General features: G+C 35.6%; 1 protein-coding gene across 1 annotated transcript; it reads left to right on the forward strand.

Annotated features, from left to right (window-relative positions):
* Window positions 1-14,320: 14,320 nt before the first annotated feature.
* On the forward strand, window positions 14,321-15,613 carry LOC136042291 (tigger transposable element-derived protein 1-like). Its single transcript, XM_065727242.1, has one exon. The coding sequence runs from the start codon at window positions 14,321-14,323 to the stop codon at window positions 15,611-15,613; it is 1,293 nt and encodes a 430-aa protein (XP_065583314.1).
* The last annotated feature ends 7,706 nt before the right edge of the window (window positions 15,614-23,319 follow it).

The raw sequence follows: 23,319 nt of genomic DNA on the forward strand, positions 1-23,319 counted from the left end.
ACTACTACTACTACTACTACTACTACTGCTGCCACAAGTACCACTATTACTACTTTTACAACAATTATTTCTGCTACTGCTATTTCTACTGACACTGGTATTACTATTACTACTTCAACTATTACTACTACTACTACCACTACTACTAATACTATTACTACTGCTAGTACTAATGCTAATGCTACTACTACTGCTAATACCACTATTGATATAACAGATCAAAAGGGTTTTTGTGCATCTAGTTGTCAAAGTAGTACAGATACTGTATCTCAAGAAATGAATGGTAACTGTAGAGTATCAAGATTTAATCTTCATGAATAGTTTAGGCGGTCTAAATAAACTAAAATCAAAAGGGATATAAAATTAAATCAAAATGTTCGAATCTTATTCTGATTGCAAAGTGTTGTTTATACAATAGCTAAGAACATCCAAAATTTCTACATCGAAAATTTTGGAGGGTCATTCTGACTTAGACAAAACGAAACTATTTGCATCCATGACCATTAGCAGGGCATATTTGCGATTGTCATGAAAGGCCCGGGGTCCTAATTTCAAGCATGTAGGACATTTTAAGAGGAATTATTAGCTAAATACGGTCGACAAAGGGTTGTATATATGCTTTCTCTTGAAAAGTTTTGGGCACTAAGACGAAAATTTAGGGGAAGGTCGTGGTGAATAGTAAGCTTAATCAGGACACACTATTATGTATGCAGTCAGTCTAATGGTGTGTCAGTAATCTCTCAGTAACAATTAAATTGAAATTGAATATTTTTGGCTACTTTAATCTACTACTACTAGCTCCACCACCACTGTTGCAATTATTTTTGTTTCAACTAGTGCTGACTGTAGCTAAAGGCGTCTGCATTAACAACTTTTTGGAGCTTGTACTGCGACAATTGTTTGACTAAAATAGTCTAAGGTCATAAGGCCTTCGGAGGGCCCTCCGACAGTGCTACCATACCTCTAATATCACACTTCTACAGTTCCATACATTATATTCAATACGCTCCGACAGTGCCCATTGGGGTAGGCAATGATACTACTATCTTATCGATGCCTATACTGATCATATAATATGTCAGAATATGTAATGACGGTTGCTCTTATCTCTATCCATTACATGTAGTATGTCACCCCGCCTAGGGCCTCTCTAACTACGATGGATCCTGTCTGAGGGCATAAAAACTTTAAGTGACTTCTTAAGTTTATAATCCTTGAGTGGAGCTTACTTAGGAAAAGTTCAGATTCAAATGTAGTTTATCAAACAATATACCATATTCAAGTCAAATATGAAAAGCCATTTTCACTGGATAGGAACTTTATAATTTATTTAAACTTGCATAGAGGACGGTGTGCTAGTAAAATTTATACAGTATTCACTTTTAAATTATTAATGTTCATTCAAATTAATAATTTTCATATTTCTACATCCCCCCTCCTTCTATATATATATATTCCTTTGACAATTGATTTAAGTTGCTTATTTACGCACTCTTCATTTTAAGACTTTGTACATGGCAGGATTTGTTAATAATAACAGGTCTGGCATCTAGCTATTCGAGAGAATCCTGCCCTTCCCCGTGTGTCATTATTATGTACCCAGAGATTGAAAGAAGAAAACAAGTCTTTGTAGAATCCTTATGAAGGGATTACGGATTCTACTTCTATTCTTTGTCTGTCATCAGCTGTCTATATAAAGGTCCTTTATGATTCGGTTATGCTAAACATTGGTTTACAATGGTTGTTATCATAATATGAATAAAAATTTGACGTTTCAATATTTTAGTAAAACATTTAAAGGAAATAGTATTATAACAACAATGTAATGACAAGGTGAGGAACTGGTTATTTAATTGGTAATTACAGAAAATTGAACTAGTGTCTTTTTAAAATATAATCATGATTTTTAATAATGAGTAGGGCCTCCAAAGAAGGAGGACGGGATGCCCCCCCCCCAAAGTAAACATTTTACTTCTTATCCTAAGAAAACTCTAACACGGAAGAAATATCTGCGGCAAAGAGTATAAGGCCTTCTGTTGAAGTAGAAACCTCATGGTCCATAGCAAACATTGAATATTGATGGAATTATTGTAATTTTATTGTAGAATTGGATAGAGACATTCCTGTGCAACGTTTATCTTATTAATAGAAAACCTAATAATATATTTTTTCATATATTAACTGAAGGAGATAGTTAATTCTTTTTCGGATCAAAATCATGACTGTTTTAAAAAAAAGTGTTTCTTTTAGATTTTACCTGAGCCTAATCTCAATTAAGATTCTCAAACTTCAGATTTAAATGTCAAAAATATAGAAAATGAAGATTATTTTGAACACATATTGAAAGAATGTTTTGCAATTATTGATTTTGTACATCTTTTTATTTTTTTCCCACGATTATGCGAAGCTAATGACATGCAACAAGTATGCAATTTACTTTCCTTTTATGTAGTTTCCAAATTTGAAAATTATGTATCAAAACTGCAATTTATTTGTATCTAGTTAAAATGTCAAGTAATTTCTTAATTTAAATAGTACTTTAACCATAATAATGTCTATGTTACTTTAGTAAAAATAGCTTTTATAGTACTTTTCAAGTCATCGTAATCGTAAACTAGCCTAGTTTTTCATTTTTTATTTAAAATTCACTGGAAAAAGTAATACATGTCCTTTTCTCAGCTTTGAAAAGTAATTACTGAATAGAAATAAATTTACTTATTCTTATTCTAGGTGGCTGCTAATGGTACTGAAACGTCAGCAGTGAAGATAAGCAACCATCTGGAAGACTTTCTAATGACGGAAATATAGTGTTCGCCAACAAACAATTCAACTAAGGATAACAAAGACCTTCTTAAGAAAAATGGTGCTGGTGTCCTTTCACCCCCTTAACATTTCAACAGAAGGTGCCGCAGCTCAAGAATACAACATCGAGTATAAAAATGTACCAAGAGGGGACCTTGGTCGAATTGACCAGTCTACTTTAATTACACTCAAAGTTCTTGCGTTGATATATGTGACGTCTACATCATTCACCTTCGTCCATAGTGCTAGTAAAATGATAAGAACTCTTGCTCATCAAAATGAAACGGTGTCTGAGACTTCAACCTCGGATACTAAAAATTTATTAGATTTTAATTTAATTAAAAGTGCTGTAAATCATGTTTGTGTGCTTAGATTAATCTTTGGCAATATGACTATTCCTAGCAATAATTTCTTGACAGGCCCCTTTGTTTCAATACATTTTTATGACGATAAAATAAAACATATTATAGAGAATCTACCTCTGGTGTTGACTGACTGTATAAAGGCATACACAAATCAGAAAGTGCATTATTACAATGAAAAATCGGAACAAACATTATTTGTGTATGTTAATACTGAAAATGAAACATGGGTTTACATGAAATATGAAGACAATTTTATGAGTTGGCTAGAAAAGACTGTTTTATGAACAGATAGCTTTACCGAGAAAGACAGCGTTTTGATAATTTCATTCATTGAAAATTTAGAGTTACACTTAATTAAATTCAATAAAAATTTTGTATCAAGAAGAGGGAGCAGTAAAAAACAAAATTTCACCCATATTTGTCATTCACTGGGGATATTTAAAGCTTAAAACTCGATACGGGTGTGCAAGCCCTAAACATATGTTTTTGATCGCAGCACATAAGCCGTTGCTTGACACTGCTCCAATTAAAAATCTTTGTTTTTAGCAATTATGGGATTAAAGACTACCCGTAGGTGGATTTTCATTGCTCAGAGGACAAATATCAAGTTTATCCTAAGAAAATTATATTTTACAACGGGCAAATCAAGATTGGGGAGATTGTGTCTGAATATGAGTTTTGATACTGAACTTGAAGAGGGCATGAAAAATGACAAGAAGGGGGCATTATTTTCTGTTCAGTTACCAGCAATGGAACAAGTAAAACACTGGATTAGGCTTCCCTACGAGCCACATAAGGAGAGTTATTCATTTGGGCACTTTTTCCTATAATAAGCATACCGTGGCTTTTCAGCGAGGGAAAAGAAAAAAAGGAGAAACTTCCTTCTGTTATCTGCTGTGTCTTTTGAGATATCGAAGTGAAATAAAACTAAACAATCATATTGAAAAATATAAAAAATATCAAACCGTGGAAATGCCATTAAGTGATATAAGCTTTTTACAACTTACATGTTTCCAAAATACACCCCTGCAAAGTGACAAAGTAGCCATCAATTGTGAAGAAAAATTAATGGATGTGTGTGAGCCATCAATTAATTCAAATCTAGTGAAGAAGCACAAGACAATAGCTGTTTCTTATATCTCATGCACTAAGGGATGCATCTAACACTATGCAAGTTTTCTGAGAAAACGAGGGAGGGAAATATTGAGAAAACTATACAATTATTAATTCAAACTGTCAATAAATGGCTGTCAAGGTTAAATCAAATAGGTTTTCCAATGTAATTATCAGATGATTATATTAATTATGTTAGAACTGGGTTAGTTTGTTAGTTGTATAAATGTAAGCTCCACGAGGAGATAGACACGGTACGTGACCATAACCATCGCATCAATCCAAATTTACTGAAACTTAATTTTGAAGGGTGAGTCTACAATTCAAAGGTAATGTAATTTAAAGATTAATCAACAACTTTATTTTCTTGTTTTCATCCATATATTGTGACAACTCACAATTCAAAATTCAAACTCCCAACATTAGCTTGGATTAAAAAGACGAAATTGGATCAAGGGTTAAGGAAAGTTTTTAGTATAATATTATACCCAAGTCATCAAAAAAGTTTATTGCAATGGATTTCACATGGAATTACAAAGAAAATTATAACCAGTGTTTGAATAAAACTTGGTTTTAGATTTTTATTGTTTTTCCTAAATCCCTGAGCTAACTCATTCAATTCCAAAAGAAAGAAGAATTTAAGAGTTTTCCACTCCTCGAAAAAGGCTTTCTTGGTGACGAAATGTACAATCTATTGACGTACAAGGGAACACACCCTTATGAGCATTTTATTTCTGTGGCAAAATTGACTGAACCAATAATTCTACCAATCGAATCCTCCTATGACAGGCTCCATGACCATCAATTAGACAATTTAATGGAAGAACTTAAAAGTGGAGGCAATTACTGTAAATTGTAATTTACGAGCAATGTTTTAACATTTTTAGGAATCATATTTAAAAACATTTATTAAACTTCTGAAGAATCTGAATTAGATTTAGAATATACTTTTTCAACACCTCATCAGGTAATGGATTTGATTTGAAAACAAGTAAAGAGTAAATTTGCTGGATGACTGTTATTGATCCACATTTATTTGTAGAGTAATCAGCGAGGGGCGGTCATTTTTTCGATTGAGATCGTGTTCTTGAAACCAATCCAGACAGGGCTTCTGGTTAGCGTTGAGATGCATATTTGGACATGAAATCTCTAGACCCCTCAGGAATATGTTATTATTCTGTACTTTGTGGCATTTATGAATGGCTAGAAATCTCATATGACATACTCTACTCAGACACTTCCAATGTTGAGGAGAAAGAACGACAGGGTTGTGTTTTTCGTAATTGATGGGGATATAAACTTTGAAATACATCATTCAGTGAATAATTTTGTATTTCCGAAAATAAATAGATTTTAGACAATTGATTCATTTAGTCCATACACATTTTATGAGTGGACTGAGGGATGCACTGGACTCCAGTGGAGAAAAAGTTGATTGAAGATCAGTTACCCAAACAGAACATAATTTTGCATTATTTTTTATTAAAATGGATGATATTGAGTGGGTTCAAAACCAAAAAGATGCACTACAGTTTGACCAAAAATATGAAGAATATGAAGACTTGTATACATTAAAAAAAGCAATCAGAACATAAATTCGAAGTTGAAAAGGAAACGTTCAAAATAACTAAGACCCTGCTTTTGTGAAAATCTGTGAGTCTATTTACAATCTTTGCTTGTTTGATGATTTAAAAGTTTCAAAAGGATGCACTAAAATCTTTGCAGATAATAAATGTACAATCTTTTACAATTATTGCTTCAAATATGGCACTTTACGTCCATAAAACAGAATTTCCTTTTAAATAAAACTATAACCACGGGGATTTCAATCTTAGAGATATCCAAGAAACCCATGTTAAGGTTTTCTATGGCCCTACTAAAGTTGAATGGCCTGGGGAGGGACAGATAGAATTGTGTTACAGTATTACAGATTCCCTCTTCTTAAGAATTAAAACGGATAGTTCAAATTAGGATTTGGCATCTACAGATGGTACCATCTACTCTCGGATAGACTATACAAATTAGGAGGGAAAGGTGTACTCAGAACTAGTGAAACTCTGAGCTCCTAATCAGCTAATACATTTCAAATTGGAAACTTGAACTATTGTTACCTCCAGGTTAGTGAGCCCCAAATTTTTTTTTCTGACACACAATGTAGGAATAAAAAAAATGGAAAATGTCTTGCACCCCACTATGTTAGTGAAAGCTATGACATGAGGACTAAATGCGACTGCGTAAAAAAAATAATCTGTTCACTCAATTATAGAAATTCCGCAATTAAACTTGATAAAAGTGCCATGATTGTAATTAATGACAAAATTTCATTCTGCAGAGATGGGATAAGGGTGGTACTCATGGGTCACCACTTTATTTGTAATAGAAATTAATTTGTTTAATTTAGATACCATATTTATGTTAATAGAATTGAATAAATCTAATGAAGAGGGTCCTCAGCGTATCCTAGAGCTGGAGAAAGGGGGAGGGAGAAGATAAGCACCAACTGCAGCAACTTTTATAAGAAATTATTCAGAGAAAATATTTTGTTGTGTATTATTAAAATGCAACTTTTCAATGTTGTTTTTGTGCAAATTCAAAAGTTATTTTTTAACTTAGAATTCTTATTAAAATAAAAAATTATTTTGATTCACTTATTATTGTTTTACTGAAGTGTAACATTTTAGAACAAATATTTTTGTTTGTGATTTTTAAAAGTACCCGTATCTGATGTTGTGAATAAATTATTAATGTTGTTTATGTTCTATATGACAATCAGGGTATCTAATTTCAAAATAGTGTTTATTCAAACGTAAAACTAATCTGTCATTTTTTCCTGTTTGATAAGAACAATATTAATAATGTTTAACATTGTGTATTATATTTACTCACTAAAATTGCAGTTTTACATTCTCTTGTTATGATTTTTTAAAACATATTTTCTTTTTCAACACTGCACAATACTAATTTCTCAGGTTATTTTTTACAACTCAAAGATATTTAGATGGGATATTTCCAAAGTCATAAGAATAAAACCTGATTTCTGTTCAAGAAAAATAAAAAAAAGAATGTTTTTTCAAAAACTTAAAAATACAAAATACAAATTTTTTCAAAAAAAGAGGCACATGAATGGTACTTTATCATCAGAAACTGAGATGTGAAGTGCTTTTTTAAGATACTTTGTAGATTTCTTTTAAGACTTTTTTTTGTACCAGAGTGTGGCGTAAGTAAAAAGCCTTTTTAAAGCCCAGAAACATCTAAAAAGAATTCTTTCAAGAGACAAAATACAGGAAAAAAATTCTTTTGAGAGTCAGACACACATCAATGGACTTTTTAAAGTGAGAGACACAAGATTAGGATTTTCAGGCTTTTATCTAAGTCAGAGACAAGTAAATAATATTTTTCTAAAGTCAAAAACTTTCGCATAGGTATTTCCTACAAAAAGTTAACACAACAAGTAAACAAATGTTTCAAAATTCCTGAATCATACGAAATAGAATTTTTTCAAAAAGTTGATGAAAAACAAGCAAATACGTTTTTGGGAATTTTTCAAGTCAGAGTTAGGTGAATAAGATTTTTCAAGTGTCAAATACATAAAAAGGATTTTCATATTTTCACCAAAGTCTAGAAAATAAGAAAAAACCCACGAAAATAATTATTTTTCAAAATTCAAAGATACATCAACGGTACATTTCAAAATACAGCAAGACATGAGTAGGATTTCATAAGAGACAGAAAAGTTGTCAAAGGTCAGAGACCTTTGTAATATCCGTAGCACCGTATTTACTAACAATGGAATGATAACGGTAAGAACGAGGCAAATAAAGTAAGCACTTTAGGTACCAAAAAAACATCATTTAAATTTATTCTAGTTGCTTTTTCTGGAGCAGAGAATAAATGTCAGACATAAATAAAATAGAGTGGTCACAAAATGTACTATTAAGATGGGTGAGTGCTCGACATAAGTAAATACCACGATTAGCGACGACTTTTTCGTAGCCTATCTGAAGCTTTTGTTTCATATCGACAAGAGCTTTCACACGGATCCCAGAGAGCGTAGTGCAAATATGGATACCAAGTCACTTAATAACATTCACACATCAAATAAGACCTACATGGCAGTGCAAAACTGCAGCTGTTGAGTTTACGTTGAGTCCCAGGTAATCGTATTTATTAACATTCAGGGTTAATCCTATATTAGAAAAAAGACAAGAAACAAGATCAACTGAGTGGACCAGGCCTGATCTCGTTCTGCTAATCAACAATATATGATTGTCGTAAGAAATGTAGGAGATATTGGTGTAGTCAAGAAAACAGGTAGATATGATTTCAGTCAACACATGATTATAGCACATTTTGAATAAATAGGGGGACAAGACTCCACCTTTAGAAATGCCTAACCTGACAGGGATTTTTCCAAAAACACGTGACTACATCTTTTGGCTAACGTATGAATCACCATACCAAAAACTCAGCAATAAAATAATGGAAAAATTAACTCCTGATACAGCGAGAGAATGCCAAAGCTAGGCATGACAGACAGAATCAAATGCCTTATCTAAGTCAAGTGTACAAATTTGAAGTTTTTGACCGTTGGGAGGTTCATCCTGTAATAAAGTAAATAATGCACGATGAGCATGTTGACAACCAGCAAGTGATTTGAATCCGAACTGATTCACATCAAGCTTAGAGTTTGTATCAATATGTGGTAGAACAATATATTTAAATATCTTACTTAGATTGCAAGCAACTGTAATTGGTCTATAAGAATTGGAATTCAAGAGGTCTATTCCGTGTTTCAAAATAGAAGTGACAGTTCCTCATAAAAATGTATCAGGAACAAAGGACGATGACAACCACATATAGAAAAATAATTGTAAGTGTGAAATAAGAGCAACTGACTCTAAATTCATATGATTCACACAAATACCATAATAGTCGACGCTGTTTGATTTAAGTTGCTTTACACAATTTAGAACAGCCGAAAGGGAAACAGTAATGAAATGTTTTTATTGAACATTTGTGGGAAAGAGTCTGGAGCAAACTGTGAAAAATACAAGGCACATTATAATTACTTACATCATAAATCCCTATATAATGAGTCAGCCAAACGTCACTAGAAATACAAACACTATTGTCAGTAGAAGATTTCATTTTTGTTGAACTGAGTAAATACGTCTCCACTGAGGTGTATATCTAGGAAACTCAGAGCCGTTATAGCAAACACTGCGTAAATAGCGTTTAAAATGCAGCTTAGACCTTTTTTAAATCAAATGCATGTCCACTCTTTGGTTGGTCACAGGCGATTGAAATCCCCAGCAAAAATTTAGCATCGTTCTTGATAGATTTTAATTCAGGATCTTCCTTCCAGATAAAACTAAGGGTATTAGAACGAAGTCGGATTATAGGAACAGCAACTTCTTCAGCACGTTTTAAGCATTCAATGATACGGTAATAATAAACATTCAAATCTGAACGAGCTGGAGATGAGAAAGTACCATCCAGCAGGTAAAATGGAACTCGTATACTAGCGGGAGTCCATCTAGAGCAGTAAAATTTACAACATTGTTAGCATCCGACTAATCCCTTTTGTAATACCACTTCTTTGTACTTGTGCCTGCCAAATTATGGTTAGTCTGGTTCACAAAAGGGATAATGGCTTGGGGTAAGTGGTCATAAATCGCGTTCATAACCATCCACCGACACTGTTGAACAATATATAGCAGTTGAGCAAACACAATGATCAATGTTAGATAAAGCCCCACTCTTATGAATGTAATTGTAAATAAGGTCTTTTTTTACAATTCAGTAGTAGTTTGAGAGGGAATCTAAAATTAGGTCAGTACGCGTGGACTGGTTAAGCACATTACAGTTGAAATCAAGCCACTATTTTCTATATCTTTGACTAAATTCGAGTGAGGGAGGCAATGCGTTTTTGGCCACATGGCAGGTAAATAGTGACGAGCACACAATCTCTGATGTTTATTGCAATGAAAGTCTCGTTAGATTTACAGAGAGAAGATGAAAGATCCCAAAAACTTTGTTTATTGATGCAAGCTAGACCAGTAGGGGGTCCTTTGCACACTGGTCCTTTGCAGTGAATTGACACTGACAGAAGGGATAAGATGCTCTTCTAAATGTCAAAGCTGCGAAACGGAGTGATATGCTCGACTATAATGTCGTAGTCTGACATTTTCTGGCTAATTGTGTGGTCCTTATCTTTAGTCCAATCAATATCAGAGGGACATAAATTTAAATATTTTGATTCAATCCTTTAGAGATTCTATTTTTTTAGACAAGACTTCAAGATGAATACGGCAATTGAGACTAAAGGAAAAATGGGGGCCACCGCAGTGGGCGCACTTCGCATTCGCTGCTTGACAGGTGGAGGAACTAGAGGATTTGTTCTGCCCAGCAAAACGAGAACACCGCGCATACCTATCACAGTTGGATATTGTGTGAATAGGAGACTGACATTTGTAGCACCAACGAGGTGGTCTCACAAACACATGAAATTGAAACACTTCGTATCCCACTTTTATGCCTGTAAAATCTGTAAAATCTGTATTTTATCTGTAAAAGTCACTTTAAGTGCCATCGATTTTCTTATGTGTTTCGTATCAATCACACCATCAGAGCCCTTAAAAATATAAAGATTTAATTTCTCCTGTATACTTTTCAGTATTGCAAGTTTTTTTTGTTCATTTAACTTGACGTGACAGTCCTTCAGCACGCCAGGGATTACGTCACAAAATATTTCGCAGCATATTTCCAATGCGAACTAATAGATTTTTGCCAGAGAACTTGATGCTCTGTACCGCTCTGGGCTCCCAGACTCGGTCAACTGCTTGCTTTTGCTCAGCAGAATCATTCAAATCAGACGGAAAATTTTAGATCACAACTGTAATGAGATTTTTTGAAGGATGGGGGCTAAGATTCAGTAGTGATAGAAAGTTCAGATCATAGGTCCAGTTCAGATTTTTGATATTCACCTTATCACAAATAGTCTCTAATGTAGTTTCCATTAAAGTTAGATTAGAGGCAAATTTTGAATAGGCTGCTGGAGAAATTACCAGTACTTTCAGTGGAGAGATTATAACAAAAGTGTGCAGGTCGAATGTTCATTGTCTCATTTTCGCAAAAATTCAAGCATATCATTTAAATGCCTCAGTTTGGCCAGATCCCCTTTTCCTGGAGAAGATCATCTTTTTCTGGAATTTCCAGATCCTGGAGGTTTGGTTAAGATAGGCATAAGACCACAGTTCCACTTTTGAGCTCTTTATAACATCCTCATCAAAAAAGCCAACGGCATATTTAGCAACAGAGTCATCATCAACTCCTGCCCAAAGATTCACTTGTAAAAAGTACAGCACGGGTGAATAAACATAAGTAGCGGATTGACTTGTAGAATCTAATTCGATGGGTTTTACCATATCGTAAATCAAAACCCACAATCTTAAATCAGACCAGTAATACGCAAAAAATCCATACCATAGAAGCTGATTTTCCGAATTGCATTCGCCGTGCAGGAACTAAATGAATAACCCGAATAATGACAGGAGTATAAATCCAAATAGAATCTGCGGGAAGTGCGTAGACTCGATTAGCCTATCCCCAGCAAATTAAGGTTTAAGAAATCAAGCCGGTACTACGGCACTTGATTTTCACTATTACTCCTTCTGCACAATCAATTTTACTATACGATACATTCTACTGTACAATATTTTTTATACAATGAAATTTACTATAAAAATATTATTTTATTTACAATAAGTTACGCTTAACTTTTTTTACATATTTTTCCTACCAGATTCTGCTCGTTGTAGATTGTGGATTCTGCTTTCTCCATTCGTCTTGGTCTATGGAAAGCGCTTGTGTCTCACTCCTTCTGATGCTGATGTCACAAGAAACTTGGACAGTCTATCGAACCATCGTATCTTCGGCATCATTTTGTGAGGTAACCAACAACCAGCTTTCGTAAATCAAGGCCAAATATCGTAATTACATACAAATGCAGTGTAATTTGAAAAGTTGTTGTTTAGTAAATTGACTAAGTAAGCCAGAATTTCAGAAAATATTAAGACAAAAACAGAAATTGCGAAGTTTTGAAACTACTACTTTTTACTAAGATAAGACTTTAAATAAAAAAACCGTTAAACAACCACAAAAACTGTGTTCCAGGACAGCTATAGGCTTTAGAAGGAAATTGAGAAATAAAACATCTTTCCTTAGGCCGGATACATGCGGTGAGGCCAATCTTATTTAAAAATATTTTGATTACAATTTTGTTTCCTTGATAAACGTTTGATCACTGGTCTTTATCAAACTTAGGATTGTTTAATCATTGTAATTGTCCGTTATTTCTTAAAATTTTTAGTTATATCTTGTGTTGTTTTAAATCCATAGAACAGGAGTTTCAGTACCAAGTTTGTTTATCACTCGGAGCTTGTACCGTTGTTCATTGATTTTCTTTAAAGTATATACTTTAAAATATCCTGGACTTCTATAACATGATCAGTAGGTATATTTCATATAAGTAGTTGAGGCTAGCCCTTAATTAGGTGTACTTATTCAGTGACACTATAAACTTACCCCCTTAGTCCCACCAGGAGTGTTACCTTAACAACTTTACCACATCTGGTGGAAGAAGGAAAACCTTGGCTGATAAGACAAAATAAAGGCTTAGATTAAAAAAGCAATAAATGGGAATGGGAACGCAAAATGACTTCCAATGTAGTGGTACTCGAATTAGAAAAACTTCGTGTGTCTTTGCTCGAAATTTGCCTACTAGAAATAAACATTATGGAAAAATGGCTCAACCGTTAATTTTAAAATGAAAAAACAGTATTTAGTATTTAAAGGCTAGTATTAAATCAAGTGTATTGTTAGTACACAAGTATTATCTGCCACTTCCATAGCTCAAGGTCTTCTTGATAAAGTAAACGATTGATGCTTGTCAAAGGGTATGGCTTTTAACACCAGGTAGAGTGCTATTATCAAATTCAGGACCCTTTTCCGTATGAGATACGTACAGGAGCAAATCAACTTTACTGATGGGAACGATATTATACCACGAGCTACTATGGTGAAATTTCTTGGTGTGTATCTTGGCTGTTTTCATGCTTTTAAGCTGCATATAACTCAAACCCGTTTGTTCATCCACCGCCAATCTTCAGTGTTGCACTGGGTTAACTCATTTCTTTCTCAGATGCTATGGTTTCTCTTTATTATGTTTTTATTTATCCTTAAATTTCTTATTGTTGCTCTGTCTGGGGTAACACTAATAAAGCTCTTTCTGCTTACTTCAAAGAACCCAAAATATAGCACTGAAGGCTAAATTTCCTTTCCTTCGGCTTTGCCCTTTCTCGAATCTCTACATTCATACTGGAATAGCTCGGCTGGATCATATTGTAGGTAGAAGTAATCTTTATTTAGCGCATTCTGCTTTTCTAGGTACACTTCCGCCGCCTCTTCACCAGTTTTTCTTACGGAAAGACTTAGGTAGGTAGGGGAGAGTCGGGTAAGACGGACCGGGGGGCAAGACGGACCTTTTGTCATTGCTCGACTTGAGCGTCACCTTTTTATCACTTGTAGAGCTAGAAACAACGGCCATCTAGTGGCAAGTTTCGGAGCGAAGTCTGAGAGTTGAAGCCAATCTTGTGTTCGAGAAAAATATTTTTATTCGTTTTCACATTCTCGAAACCGGCTTTTGAGGTAAATGTTTTTCTTTTCTGGTGTTTCTAATGTTCTGTTTTATACTGTGGTAATTTTTCTTACAAATATGGAGGACTAGGAGAGTGTGTGAGACATTAATTTTTTTCATTGCAGCGCCATCTTATGTTATAATTTTTAACTATTCCGAAAAAGCAGGCTAAGGGTAAGATGGACCACAGAGACAGCGGGTAAGACGGACCGGTCCGTCTTGCCCCCTACTTCTGGGATCTTTTTCGAAGTTATTATTTTTTACGTATTTTGTGAATATTGTGTTGCATTTATTGTTCCCGCATGTCAATTAGAAATATATTAAGCTGTCTCTCTTTTGCAGAATGGGAAAGTATACTAGGAAAACCACCCGCGGTCTCCACGACCAGGACTTACTGAGAGCAGCTGCTATGCGAGTTAAATCTGGTTTGCCGCTTTGCAAAGTTTCGAAAGAGGTTGGTTTGCCACAAAGCACAATGCGAAGAGCAGTTGCAAAACTCGACGCAGCAGAAGATCCCCAATCAGTGGAGTTGGCAACTACCTTCAACTTTAAAAGTGTGTTCTCAGCAAACGAAGAGATACTTCTGAAGGACTATATGATCACGGCACAGCACATGCATCATGGACTTACGAAAAAGGAAGCAGGTCAGCTTGCATATGAATATGCCCAGGCCAAAGGGAAGAATATGCCAAAGAACTGGACTGAAAATAAGTGTGCAGGAAAAGACTGGATGAATAGCTTTATGAGTCGTCTTGGGCTTTCCCTAAGGTCCTCCAAAGCGACAAGCCCTGCCAGAGCCACCAGCTTCAACAGGACGAATGTCAGCGAATTCTTCAATAATTTAGAAGAGCTGCTTATGAAGCACAAGTATCCGCCGAATAGAATATATAATCTTGACGAGACTGGAGTAACCACCGTTCAGAAGACACCAAAGGTGGTTGCAGAAAAGGGATCAAAGCAAGTTGGACGCATTACTTCGGCTGAGCGAGGGACGCTGGTAACAGTCGTAGGGTTTATCAACGCAGCTGGCCAGTCGATAGCCCCTTTCTTTGTCTTTCCACGAGTGAACTGGCTTCAAAGTTTTCTCAATGGCACGCCCCCTGGAAGCACAGGAAAATGCCAGCCGTCTGGATGGATGACAGCCGAAATCTTCCCGGATATGATACGCCATCTGATCTCCCAAACCAGTTGCTCGCCCACAAATCGACTTCTGCTGATTATGGATAACCATGATTCGCACATCTCATTGAGCGTGGTTAATCTTTGCAGAGAAAACGGCATTGACGTCTTAACGCTTCCGCCACATTGCAGTCAGAAGCTGCAGCCTCTTGATGTTGCTGTTTATGGGCCATTCAAGCGATACTACAATGAAGCAGCTAACTCGTGGATGATTTCGAACCCAAACAGGAGGATTACCATTTATGAAATCGGAATATTCGTTGGAATCGCTTTTCCAAGTGCTTTCGTCATGGAAAACGTACTAAGCGGGTTCCAAAAAACAGGAATATACCCTTTCAATAGGAACGTTTTCCAAGATCACGACTTTCTCAGCGCCTTTGTGACAGACCGACCAGCACCAGAGACGTCTCCCATGACAGGCCAGTCTGCAGTTCCATCAACCAGCCCTGGGAATTGACGTCTCCCATGACAGGCCAGTCTGCAGTTCCATCAACCAGCCCTGGAATAACGACGTGCTGCCAACTACCAGTAGCTCAGTGATTTTTGCGACTATGCCAGTGACTCCAGAGTCGGTTCGTCCTCACCCTAAGGCGAGTTTCTATGCAAGAGACGGAAAAACGTCTAGGAAAAGAACAAAGTCCAAAATTCTGACGAACAAACCTGAAAAAAAAACAGACTGGAGGAAGAATTTGAGTTGAAAAGAAAAATATCAGAAAAGAAAGCTCAAAGAAAACGGCCTGGAAAGAGAAACCTCTCCAAACAGCCTGGGAACGGGGAAGACAGCTTCGATGAACATATCGCGCTGGATGATGAAAGTGATGACAGCTTGCATTTGGATGGGTCAGAGGAGGAGGGGTTTCTTGATGGAACCGAACCAAAAAGTGGGGATTTCTTGGTTGTGAAAGTGCCGACCAAGAAGAGCTTCAGGAATTATGTTGGAGTTGTGTGTGATTGTGAATCTGATGGTTTCCAAGTTCAGTTTTGGAAGTGATTAGCTCCATCGAGCAAATTCATGGCAACTGAAGAGATGAGCTTCGTGCGAAAAGAAGAGGTCATCATGAAGCTGCCAAAACCGACCCCTTCGGGCAGAACGACGAGACAGTCGGCTCAGTTCGTTTTTCACGTAGATTTGGCCTCGTACAGTGTTTAAATATAGTTATTTGCTAACTTTTTACTTTTTTACTTACTACTAGTATTTTAAGTATTCGAAATAAAATTGTTTAGAGACAATCAATCTTTTTGAGCAATTGGGTCCGTCTTGCCCAAAGGGCTGGTCCGTCTTATCCTATGGGGTGGGCAAGATGGACCTTTTGACCAACTTCAGTTTTTTTTTCTGGGCCCGGAAATACTGCTGATTTATGTGTGAAGAAGGTTTCTTTACGTAACTCAATGTTTTGGGGACAGGTTAGACACCTTTCGTCAGTTGTCGCTTGTTTCCAACCTCTTCCGCAGACGAAAAACCAAAATGGGGTCCGTCTTACCCGACTCTCCCCTACTCTTCTTTCTTACGAAATTCTTCTCGAAATTTATTTTAACCAAACGATCATTGACAGCATCTCAGAGGTGTCCTGTTTAACAACCAATTCTATTATGGAACTCCATGCCTCCTGATGTACCTCCCTTTTTCCTCTGTAAAGACAGTTTCTCGTCTGGTATTTCCAGTTTAAGGTTTTTTGTTTTGTTTTTTAATTATTATTATTATTTTACTGTAATTTATTGTCTCCCTTCTCATTACTTAGTATATTATTCTAAAAAATTTTTGGACTCTATCCTAATTTTGTATCTCTTTTCTTCATTTTAATTCTTTTTCAGTAATATGTTTTATTTTTCTTCTACACCTCTTATATGATAAATGTCCTTCTCTTGTTTCAGTTTTTTTTTCATTTGTATGTGATTTATAAGTGTTTTATTTTTGTTCTGTTGGCCAATTACAAGCTAAGCTTCCTGGGTTTCGTATTTACTTTACGTTTTGTAATTTTTCCTTTTTAGTTTTAATAAATTGATTGATTGATTAGTATAAATGGTGCTAGTATACCAGCGTTAGTCATTAATGCACACTGGGTAATGCAATAGTCCTTGCTTTGGCTACAGGCCATAGACTTACCATTTAGGAAAATTCCCCAGCCAGTTGGCATGTGGAACAAAGGATTGTTATCAGAACAATCGTAGGCATAAGGCTACCATTTCTGTGAGTTTTAGGAGTGAATACAATTTAAATGTCTGGTATTTTATGGGACCAAATAAGTATTAGAGCTGTTCTTACTAAAGCTAACCCAAATACTAGGGTAGTTGTGTAGCATCGCAAGCAAAGGAAAGACAAAGATGTAAAAATTTGTAACTAAGCACTTAATAAAATTGTTGGAAAAAATTAACCTAATAAGCAAGAAACAGAATGTGGAAGTTAAAAAGAAATCGCTAAAAGAGGTCCAAAAAATTGTTACCCTGTTTATAATGCTAGTACAAGCCTAACAAAAACCAGTAAAAGTAAGCGATGACCGTGGAGAATGGAGACACAGGAATAGGCCTTATAAAAGGCCCTCCTCTCCTTAAGGAGACAGCCTCCAACTGAAAAGATAAATTAGTTGGGTCAGCAAAGGTTCAGATGTAAATGAGCTATCCATACAATATGCGTCGGAAGAAAGTTTAGATTTGAACTTTAAGCCACGGATTCTTCTGAGCCATATTGATGAAAAGCAAAACTAGTGTATGAATGTCGTTATGTTCGTTTATATACAATTTAATCAAACAGTTCGTGGTAACGAACTGTAGTAAGTAGTGACCTGGCTCAATAGTAACCAAAACTCTAAAAAATGAAATTTTTGTGTAAAAATTTTTAACTAAGCACTTAATAAAATTGTTGGAAAAAATTAACCTAATAAGGAAGAAACAGAATGTGGAAGTAAAAAAGAAATCGCTAAAAGAGGTCCAAAAAATTGTTACCCTGTTTATAATGCTAGTGCAAGCCTAACAAAAACCAGTAAACGTTAGCGATGACCGTGGAGAATGGAGACACAGGAATAGGCCTTATAAAAGGCCCTCCTCTCCTTAAGGAGACAGCCTCCAACTGAAAAGATAGATTAGTCGTGTCAGCAATGGTTCAGATGTAAATGAGCTATCCATACAAAATGCGTCGGAAGAAAGTTTAGATTTGAACTCTAAGCCACAGATTCTTCTGAGCAATATTCATGAAAAGCAAAACTAGCGTATGAAAGTCGTTATGTTTGTTTATATACAATATAATCAAATAGTTCGTGATAACGAACTGTAGTTAGGAGCGACCTGGCTCAATAGTAACGAAAACTCAAAAAAGGGAATTTTTATAACACTAGTTACATCGAAAGAATTGCATTTTCATGCTGATTTTAAATATATAAGTTTCATTAAGTTTTGATATACTCATCAAAAGTTACGAGCCTGCGAAAATTCGCCTTATTTTAGAAAATTGGGAAAAACACCCCTTAAAAGTCATAGAATCTTAACAAAAATCACACCATCAGAATCAGCGTGTCAGAGAACCCTATTGTAGAGGTTTCAAGCTCCTATCTACAAAATAATGGAATTTTTTATTTTTTGGCAGAAGGCAGATCACGGATGCGTGTTTTTTTTTTTTTTTTTTTTTTTTTTTTTTTTTTTTTTTTTTTTTTTTTTTTTTTTTTTTTTTTTTTTTTTTCCAGGGGCGATCGTATCGACCCATTGGTCCTAGAATCTTGCGAGAGGGCTCATTCTAACGGAAATGAAACTTCTAGTGCCCTTTTTCAGTGACCAAAAATTTTGAGGGCACCTAGGCCCCCTCCCAGGCTAATTATTTTCCAAAAGTCACCGAATCAAAATTCTGAGATAGCCATTCTATTCAACGTAGTCGAAAAACCTTATAACTATGTCTTTCGGGACGACTTACTCCCCCACAGTCCCCGTGGGAGGGTCTACAAGTTACAAACTTTTACCAGTGCTTCCATATAGTAATGGTTGTTTGTAAGTGTAGAGACGTTTCCAAGGGGATTTTTTTGTTTTGGGGGAGGGTTGAAAAGAGGGGGATATGTTAGGGGAACTTTCTTTGGAGGAATTTATCATAGGGGAAAAAATTTTTCATGAAGGGAGCGCAGGATTTCCTAGCATTATTAAAAAAAAACAATGAAACAATAAATATGAAAAGTTTTTTTCTACTGAAAGTGAAGAGCAGCATTAAAACTTAAAACGAGCAGAAACTATTACACATATGAGGGGTTCACCTCCTCGTAATACCTCGCTCTTCAAACTAAAGTATTTTTAGTCATTTCGACTATTTATTCTATGGCCTTTGTTATTCAAGGGTCATTCTTAAGGAATTGGGACAGAATTTAAGCTTTAGTGTAAAGAGCGAGGTATCGACGAGGGGTGAACTCCCTCATATACGCAATATAACATACGAATATATAAGTTTGCTACGTAAGTTAATTCGTAAATTACGTATATTTTTACTAATGAAAATGTTCGTAAAAAAGTTAAAAGTTCTAGTTGCCTTTTTAAGTAATCAAAAAATTGGAGGGCAACTAGGCTTCCTCCCTCTCTCCTTTTTTCTCAAAATCTTTCGATGAAAGCTGTGAGAAAGCAATTTAGCCGAAAAAAATTAATATTCAAATTCCATTTTAATTATTTATAGGTGGAGAGCCAAGATCAAAACATGCATTAATTAAAAAACGTCCAGAAATTAAATAAAAAAAACAGGTTTTTTTAAATGAAAGTAAGAAGCGACATTAAAACTTAAAACGGACAGAAGTTAATCCGTATATGAAAGGGGCTTTTCCTCCTCAACGGCCCGCTCTTTACGCTAAAGTTTTTTATCGTTTTAAGAAGTAGAGTTAAGAGAAAGAGTTAAACTCTACAGTAAACGAGACTCTAAAAATCGGAATATTGATGCTAAGAGATACATCAAAAGAATCGGATTTTCATGCTGATTTTAAATATATAAGTTTCATCAAATTTAGTCTTTGTCATCAAAAATTAAGAGCCTGAGAAAATTTACCTCATTTTGGAAAATCCTAAAGAAAATCATACCATCGCATTCAGCGTATCAGAGAACCCTATAGGAAAAATTTCAAGCTCCTATCTACAAAAATGTGGAATTTCGTATTTTTGCCAGAAGACAGATCACGGGTGGACAGATCAGATGACTGATCACAGATTTCATTCTAATGGAAATGAAAAGTTCTAGTGCCCTTTTTAAGTGACCAAAAAATTGGAAGGCACCTAGACCCCCTCCCACGCTAATTTTTCTCCCAAATTCAACAGATCAAAATTTTTAGATAGCCATTTTGTTCCGCATAGTCGAAAACCATAATATCTATGTCTTTAGGGATGACTTACTCCCCCACAGTCCCTGGGGAAGGGGCTGCAAGTTACAAACTTTGACCAGTGTTTACATGCAGTAATGGTTGTTGGGAAGTGTACAGACGTTTTCAGGGGTTTCTTTTGGTTTGGGGGTTGGGTTGAGGAAAGAGGGCTATGTTGGAGGATCTTTCCTTAGAGGAATATGTCATGGGGGAAGAGAGACTCAATGAAAAGGGCGTAGGGTTTTCTAGCATTACTATAAAAAAAAAACAATGAAAAAATACACATGAAAAAGTTTTTTTCAATTGAAAGTAAGGAGTAGAATTGAAACCAGTGCTGTCACTTACTTGAAGTACTTTTACTTGAAGTACTACTTAAGTAAAACTTTCCATTACTTGTATTTGTACTTAAGTAAAAACTCTACGGTGTACTTATTACTTGATACTTAAGTAAGATTACGAAATACTTATTACTTAAGATACTTTTAATGTACTTGTTTTTCAAATATTTTACCTCTGACACGAAAATTTTGTGTGTGTGTGTTCTTTGGCAATGTAGAAAAAAAATGTCACCTTTAGATTTAGAGCAAACTTTGGTTTAAAAGTTATATAAAAAAGAAAATTGAAATTATTTCACAGTTCATTGGTCGACAGTGAGCTAAAATCCCTTGTTTTGTGCTAAATGTTGCATAATGTAGTCCATTTGGGCTTATATTTCTGACATTAGTGTTTAAGTTTTGTCATCTCGACAACTGAACCAGATTTCTACCTTTCATCATCTTCAGGACCATATTATTGATAAAACTACTGAAGCTATAAATCTTTGCCCATCTATATGTTATCTGCAATAAACAAGTCTAGGGAATTCTAGCTGGATCCAATGCAGTGGTATTTCGTCAAATTTGTTCCAGCAAATTAAGGTATTCAGACGAATCTTACTTCTATGAATCTTTGCCCTACCAAATTAAAGGAATACTCAAATCTCTTAAGACTTGAAACCCTCTCCTCCTTGACCTATTTGAAATAGGGGTTGTAATACCAGAACTTGATATGAGCCCTGATCTTAGGCATCTTTGGTCTAGTCTTTGGTCTTAGGTATCACGAAAAACTGTTATTAGCAGGTAAAGCCCTCTCCCCCGTGTTGTATTTGAGCTAGGGTCTTGATCTTTCAACTTGATGTGTCTCATGATCCTTGGCACCAAATCTGACCATCAAAAGTTTCATCCAAATCCAACCAGCAGTTCCCCCCCTATAGTTGATTACACAGACGGACGCACAGACAGACAGACGGACGGATAGATTTTGCAACGTATTAGGTAGCTGTGTTGGCTCATTGGATCCAAAAAGAGGAAAACAATAGCATATCATCATCCAGGCATCATCACCTATTTGGATAGTAGAGAATATCCATCAAGATAGGTTTTTGAGATCTGTCTGTCTGTCCTCTCGTCTGTGCAATCGAGTATAGCGGGAGAACCGCCAGTCAGATTTGTATTAAAATTGAACTATTTGGGATTAAAATTGAGCTTCATTATGGCGATGGGGCTTTAAGTGTAAAAAGAAAATTCGATTTTTTCATTTAATTCACTGTAACTTGCAAATGGAGAGATGATTTCGATGAAAATTGAATAAGGATGCCTAAGAATTATGATATGCATTGAGTCCTGGGATGAAGACCCAAGCTTAATTAGGGTGAGGGGGCTCTAAGTGCTAAAAAAGTTGAGTTTTTTGTTTGACCCACTTTAACTTGCGAATGAAGTAATGGATCTCAATGAAAGTCAAGTCAAAGATACCAAAACCATAAGACACATAATGTTTGGAGATAAAGACCCTAGCTTAATTAGGGAGAGGGGGCTTTAAGTACAAAAAAAGTTTAGTTTTCATTTAATTCAGTGTAACTTGCGAGAGATTGATGGATCTCAGTGAAGATTGAACCAAAGGTGCCTAAGACCGTGACAGAAATCAAGTTTGAGATTAAAACCCTAGCTCAAATAGAACGAGGGGATCTAGACCAAAGATGACAAGGATCAGGGCTCATATCGAGCTCTGATATCACAAGCGCTATCTAAAATAGGGCGAGGGGGTTTCAAGTTTTAAGAAAGTCAATTTTCTTTCAGTTTAGTAGGGCCTTGAATTACTTCCACCCATGGCTTGCCCAAAGCCTGGAAGCAACCCTTTTCCAAAATAAGTCATACTGAAGCCAACCTTCAACCAAATATTCCATCCCCAAGGAAAAATTACTTTGTATGGCACTTGGTATTTACCATGTGATGTACAATGATCGCAAATTCTGTCGGTCTGTCAGTCCCGGTCTTGCTAGTTTAGGCACTTCCAGATAAGCTAGGATGATGAAATTTGGCAGGCGTATTAGAGAACAGACCAGATTAAATTTGAAATAGTTGTTTTCCCGATTCGACCATCCGGCGGGAGTAGGAGGACAAGAATTAGATCGGATCTTAATTAAATTTGATATTTAGAAGGATATCATCTCAGAGCTCTTATTTTAAATTCCTACCGGATCAGGCGACATTGGAGGGGGAAACATAAAATCTTCGAAAAAGCTTAGAGTGGAGGGATCGAGATGAAATGTAGTGGGGAAAATAAGCACAAATTCTAGATACGTGATTGACATAAACAGTCACTCTCTTTTGGGGAGTTAGGGGGAGGGCTAATTCTGAAAAAATTGAAAAAATGAGGTATTTTAGACTTACAAAGGATTGATCAGATCTTGATTTTCCTCGGATAAAATTTCATATTTAGAAAGACCTCGTAACTTGGATCTCATGTTTTAAATCCCGACCAGATCCAGTGTCATTGGGGGGATCTGTGGGGGGCCGGAAATATTAGAAAACGATTA

This window comes from Artemia franciscana, unplaced genomic scaffold (assembly GCF_032884065.1).
Source record: "Artemia franciscana unplaced genomic scaffold, ASM3288406v1 Scaffold_1027, whole genome shotgun sequence".
Classification (NCBI taxonomy): domain Eukaryota; kingdom Metazoa; phylum Arthropoda; class Branchiopoda; order Anostraca; family Artemiidae; genus Artemia; species Artemia franciscana.